Source organism: Nicotiana sylvestris, chromosome 1 (genome assembly GCF_000393655.2).
Source record: "Nicotiana sylvestris chromosome 1, ASM39365v2, whole genome shotgun sequence".
Classification (NCBI taxonomy): domain Eukaryota; kingdom Viridiplantae; phylum Streptophyta; class Magnoliopsida; order Solanales; family Solanaceae; genus Nicotiana; species Nicotiana sylvestris.
In genome coordinates this window covers 22,579,443-22,585,854 of record NC_091057.1, presented here as the reverse complement: position 1 = coordinate 22,585,854, position 6,412 = coordinate 22,579,443, and the positions used below count along the sequence as shown (strand labels likewise).

General features: G+C 37.1%; 2 protein-coding genes across 2 annotated transcripts; one reads left to right on the top strand and one right to left on the bottom strand.

The window, feature by feature from the left end:
- The first annotated feature begins 977 nt into the window (after positions 1-977).
- On the top strand, positions 978-1,988 carry LOC104219216 (vicilin-like seed storage protein At2g18540). Its single transcript, XM_009769854.2, has one exon. The coding sequence runs from the start codon at positions 1,078-1,080 to the stop codon at positions 1,798-1,800; it is 723 nt and encodes a 240-aa protein (XP_009768156.1). The 5' UTR covers positions 978-1,077; the 3' UTR covers positions 1,801-1,988.
- A 149-nt stretch (positions 1,989-2,137) lies between these two features.
- Positions 2,138-4,075, bottom strand: LOC104219215 (chitinase 2-like). The gene has a single exon (XM_070170827.1). The coding sequence runs from the start codon at positions 3,988-3,990 to the stop codon at positions 3,070-3,072; it is 921 nt and encodes a 306-aa protein (XP_070026928.1). The 5' UTR covers positions 3,991-4,075; the 3' UTR covers positions 2,138-3,069.
- Positions 4,076-6,412: the final 2,337 nt, after the last annotated feature.

Here is a 6,412-nt window from a genome sequence, read left to right as displayed (position 1 = left end):
ATTACAGCTGGACAGATTTTTGTATTCGACTGTATTCACGGCGTGAAATAGGGGATTACACTATTTTTAAAACGGAAAGTGAATCAATTAACATACTAGACTCCTAATATAATTCCATAAACTCAATTACAACACACAAAATTTGTATTTTCAGTTATAAAAAAGATTCTTAACCAAAAAATACCCCAAAAACATAGCAATCTTCAGAGAAATTATATAATACATCTGAATACATAAATTATATTAATTAAAAAAAAACTATGAATAGTGAATACGATGAAATACATAGAATATAGCGGGATACATTGAAATACAATGGAAAAAAAAGATAGAGAATACAATAAAATACATGGAATACAACGAGATACATTGAATTACAATGAAAAAAAGACAATGAATACAATGAAAATCATGAAAATACAGCGTAATACATTGAAATTACATTGAAATATATTAAAAGAAATGTTCTTCTTCATCGCGAAAGAAAGAAATCGTCACTTAATGGATCTCCGAAACCGAATCCTCTTTCCACGACCGCCGCCATCTCCTAGTTGGACTTGTATGTTATAATTGAGTTTGTTGAGCTATATTAGGAGTCTATTATGTTAATTGATTCACTTCCCGTTTTAAAAATAGTGTAATCCCCTATTTCACGTCGTGAATACAGTCAAATACAATAATCTGTCAAACTGTAATCTCGTGTTTCACTCCATGAATACATTCGAATACACTCGAATACAACAACTGATTAGGTGGACTTCCCTGATTCACGCCTATTTTTGCTACTATATTCATGAATACAATAGCTTAAATACATCAAATACATTTTATAACTACAAAAAATGTATCTATAATCCGTAATATAGCAAATGGTATCTATAGATTGCTAATTACTACTAAAAGATAGTGATTTATGAAAATTTTCAAAAGGAAAAAGGTATTGGGTCGGGTAAAATCTGAAACTCAAATGTCAAAATCATCATAAAACCCTAACAAAAGCCCTAGCTCTCCGTAACCCTCAACCCCAGCAGACACCGCTACTGTAGCAACCAAAATCGAACCAAAATCTCAAAGCCAATGAAGACAATATCAGGGAAATTAACATCCACAACCCCAATCTCTCTTTCTCAAGCAGCGAAATCGCTCTCCAAATTTGCTGCATCAGAAAACGGAGCTTCACATTCTGTCTCCATATATATCCAACGTGCCGCTGATTCATTCAATCAACTTGTTCAGCTTCATGAGAAACTTAGACCAAATAGTGCAAAAAATGAGCTTTCTATCAAAGTTGAGGAAAATTCCGAAAGAAGGAAGAAAATTAGGGAAGTTGGTTTAAAGGCTGAAGATGTAGTTAAGAATGATGATTTCCCAAATGGGTCACAAAAAAGCAGAAAAAGCAACAGTCTTGATAATAAAAGCAAGAAGCTTGAAAAGGATCAGAAATTGATCCAGACCGAGCACCGGCTCGATATAAGTGAAGGAGAGACAGCAAAATCCAAGAAAAATGAGCTGGAGTTTGTTAAAATGGATAGCTATGTGAAGAGGGAATCGGAGTTCGAGGAAGTTAAGGAAGATGGTATGATAAGTAGGGACACAAAAAATAAGAAAACGAAAAATAAGGGTGTTGATGACAATGAGGGTGAGGTGGTGGGGAAAGTGGAAGAAGATTTGAGGGTTAAGGAGGAGGAGGAAAGGAAGAAGAGGAAGAGCGTGGATCGCAGTGAGGGTGAAAATGCTGGCTCAGCAGAGCAGAGTAATAAGAAAAAGAGTAAAAAGAGGAGAATTGAAGGTGAAAAGTGAATGAGTTAGCTGAATTGTATGAGATTTTTGCTGCTGCTGTTGTTGCTAGTATTGGTGAGGATCAGAGTAATGCTTTTTTATGTAGGAAAAATGTCCCTTGTGGATATCATTGCTAAAGCTGTATTGATATAAAATTTCAAATGACATTTTGAGTTATATTTAATGAGATACGATTCAATTTCAAATGATTATGGATCTAACAAAGTTTATTTGACATATCATAATTTATGTGCTAATTTTCATATCCTTAAAAAAAATTGTTCACTTGGTACTTTATAGTTGTACATAAGCAAAGTCATTCTCAAAAAAAAAAAACAGACAGTGCTAGTTCAGAAGAGCAGAGTAATAAGAACCAAGAGTAAAAAGAGGAGAATCAAAGGTGAAAAGTAATTGAATTAGTTCAACTGTATGAAGATTATTTCTTGTGTTGCTACTAATTGTGAGGATCAGACTAATTTTTTTTTTATATATGTAATACCTTCAGAAAATTATCCCTTGTGGATATTATTGCTAAAGCTGTATTGATATTACTGTTCGAGTAATTCTTTATGAGTTATGATTCAATTTGAAATATATGTATCTAACAATCTTTGATTGACTGGTTAGCTTTCTGATTTTTTTGGATAGTGAGAGTGTGTTTGTACGAAACAACTGTGTTTGTGTTACTTGATAAAAAACACCACAAGCACTTATCGAAAAATTTAGACAGCACAGTCATAACATTTGAAAGTGAGAAGCATAAAACTATGAATGCTGATCTGCTATTACTTTTTGCACCAAAAGAGTAATAAAGAAAAAATCTCCTTTCGTTTCTCCTGTCCTCCTCTACTACTCTCTGGAAGCTAATAGTGCGAGTGTAAGGACACCTACATCCTTCCGTTCTTCTTTCACCTTTGAAATTTGACTTAATTATGGTTTTCATTTACTTTGCTAGAAGGGAAGTGGGCTGTTATTTCCTTACATTTTACATCCTATTTTGATTCTCATATTTCTATGTACTTATCCTATAACTGCTCTTTCATGGAATGCACTAAACCAACTATATTCAATACTTTCATGTGAAGAGTAAGGTTTAGCACATTTGGGAATTGTAAATCTGAAATAGTTTGCTTCAGGATTGTGATGTTAAGACCACAATAAAAGAACTACCTCAAACACGTTTTATTTTCTAGAGAAGCCTTCAAAATAAACAATAACATTCTCTTGCGTTACAATTTTTCTATTTTTGTCATGGCTTACAAAAGATTATATTTAATAATTGCAAGATATTCAAATTGCACTTGCTAAGAGGTCCTGTGACAGCTTTTCATATAGGAAACAATCCTCCATAGAGTCATCTGCCGACCAAATAAAGATACCATGAAGTTTTCCCTGACTCCTTAGTATGCTGCATGCATCATAGAATCCATGTTTAGGAGACAAGCCACCACTGTTATCAGTTCCAAAGCTCACTAGAATCTTGCCTCCTTTATAGTTATACCTCTGGGTTTCAAAGTACTGCAGGAATTGAGTAATGGTTGTGCCCTTTTTATAGGCATAAAATTGGAAGTTGACATAGTCTATTTGATGACCATACTTTCTCCAGAGAGCTAAATAGTGCACCTGCACTGAATCATCTGCATATGGTGCTATTGATGTGTAAGAGACGACATTGTTTTGTTTAAGATAGTACAACAGTCGCCCGATGCACTCAGCGAATGTATCTGGATCTGCATTGAAGTGTTCATAATCTATATCTATTGCATCCAGGTTATATTGTTTCACTATCTTGGTGATTGAATATGTTGCATTTCTCACCCAAGAAGTAATTGAAGTAGGAGCAAAGGTTGCATTTTTACCATTCACTGTATCACCACCGAGACTCAATCCTACCTTAACATTTTTGTACTGGGCCTTGATGGAAGAAACCTGAGAAGGGGATAGATTATCAGTGTCCCAATAGACCAAGAAGTCGCCATTAGTGGGTTCTGGTGATGTTGTGTTTGTGTAGTCTATAGCAAAGGAGAAGAGGAAGTGAAACTCAATATTTGGATTAATTGGGACATCAGAGAATGTGACATTCTTGCCCTCAGCTCCAATGTATTCTCTGAAAACGCCAGGGCAGTCTGCTGGATCTGCGTTGGTTGTAGGGGAAATGTTGAAGAGAGCTTGAAGGACAAGAATAGAGATGCAGAATTTGAAGGGCTTCATGCTTTCTTTGAGCCAGATAGTCCTCTGATCATGTCACAGTGTGGTTCAAAAGGATCCCCAATTAACATAAGCCAGATGATTGCATGTGTTGGTCAGCAGTCCGTTGGCGGTCGTCGTGCTCCTGATGGATTCATAGATCGAAGTCTTCCTCATTTTCCTACCAAATCAAAGTTTCCAGCTGTGAGTACTGCATGTTACATTATCAGTTTATTTGTTATTCTCTGGATCTTTAGTCATCGCTCTTCCGACAAGAGCTCAAGGTCTTTTCTTGTACGCCTCTATGCTAGTAGTAGGTGGGATCCCTGAGAACATCCTCCTATTCTTGTCATAACTGTGTTCACTTTTTTTTTCCCGTTCAATCTTTTCAATTAAATTTATTAAGCTGCATCAGTTTGTTGCTGCCGAGGGTCTATCAGAAACAACCTCTCTACCTTACACAAGGTAGAGGTAAGATCTGAGTATACCCACCCTCCCCAGACCCCACTTATGGGATCACGCTGGGTATGTTGTTGTTGTCTGTTGCTGCCATACAGTTATCATGATTCCGTATCTAATTCTTTATGTGATGTGTCTTCATTAACACAGTGTCATATATAGTTATTTCAGCGGACTACACGTTACAATTGTTTCTCATTCACGTACGTGGCTGTACTTGTACTATTAAATGATTGACCGGATGCCTTAGGTGAGATATGCATTTAGCAGATAGTGCTAGTGATTGTTGTGTCTGTCTATTCTACCAATGGAAGTTCACACCTGCCCACTCGTTAGCTATTGGTCTATCTCTTCTACCAACGGAAGTTCACCTCAGCTCAATTGCCTCTCGTATATTCTAGTTACTTTGAGTTGGCTGAAGAAATGGTAATGAACTGGAAACCTAATAAGAGCGGATAAATGTGGTGCTTTTGAACATAAGGATGATTCTGAATTTGACAAAGGAACACATTCTTTGCTGGCTGCCATCTGTTGTGGGAAGAGAAACATTTCTTTGGTGGGGCCTTGGGGAAGACGTATCCTAGGGACTAGGCACATTTACCATGTTCTGCAGCAGGGGTAGATGGGCTCTCCATGTCACAGGCCTCACTGCTGTTTCTACTGTGAGATCCCAGAATTATTCCTTTGATAAGCAATTATATGTAGGTCTAAGTGGTCAAGTGGTGCACTATCTTTGGTTCCAGGAATGGGAAAGGGAGGGGACGGTTTACTTCACTTAGGTTAAGTATTAATGATATAAAAATAAGAGAGAGAAGCAGATACTTCGATGGTTTTGACGATTTGATGATTATAGGACACACCTATTTATAGGTGTCAAATGGAAGACTATCCAATTTCTTTGTAGTTTCCTGGCAAGACATTCCTTTTCAGATTTTGATCTTTCTTTGTTTTATTCAATCACTTTTTAAGTGATTGGTTAAAAACTGATATAATGACGGAGAGATGGGAATAAATTATATGACATCACGGAGAACATTGATTGCTCAGAAGCTTGGTATGACTGGGTTGAGAGAAGGACAAATACTCTATGCTGCATGTCAGTGAGTAGGAAGGTGCTTTTGTGGTAATTTAACTGCAGCAAGGATGATTAAAGCCCGCATTGAGAAAACTCTTTTGGGACAGGTAAGTTAAGTGTATTTGCTAAATCTTTTTAGACTTAATGCCTCAGTTGACACCTCAACTTATTCCGTTCTGCAAAGCTGGCCCCTAAGTTCCGTTTTTTTCCGTTTAAACACCTGTACTTGGTAAAAACACATTTCAAACGCTTCTGAAAATAGAAATAGCACGTATCTCTCAATCACTCTTATTTGTTATACACATCGTATAACTTTTTGACACATCACAGACAAAAGAATGACACGTCAAGGCATACTATAATTGGCAACACATTCATCTGGAAGCCATTCCTCTCCTTCCCCTTGACTGCCTCTTTATTCGCCAACTCCAACCACCACTCCCTTGACGACCTTATCTCCTTTGCACCTTCTCTACGTCCTCTTCTTCTCCACCATTTATCACTGCCAGCGCCCTCAAGCGGGCATCCCAACAGCACCAGGCCTCCACCTCTTACTCACCTCCACCCTCATTGCCTTACCACCACTGCCACCACTGAGCATATTGCCTCCACCTAAGTTGTTTGGACTCGGGTGCGGGTGTCCGATATGGGTGCGGATCTAGAGGTTGGATCTTTCATGATCTAAATTTTAAGATTCGGGGGTACGGATCTATGTACGGTTGTGGGTGCAGGGATTCGGCTAAAAATAATTCAAATATTAAAAATAGAGTTATATAAAATATTTCTAAATTATGAGACATTATGTGAAAACCTACAGGTATTCCGAGAAGGAGAAAAATATTGATCAAGAGGAGAATCTGAGGAGATAAAAGGAAAAGGACCGATATAGAAATTTTTATGTACAAGGTATTC

Coding starts and splice junctions, on each gene's coding strand:
- LOC104219216 (XM_009769854.2), top strand. CDS start 1,078: ATGAAGACAATATCAGGGAAATTAACATCCACAACCCCAATCTCTCTT.
- LOC104219215 (XM_070170827.1), bottom strand. CDS start 3,990: ATGAAGCCCTTCAAATTCTGCATCTCTATTCTTGTCCTTCAAGCTCTC.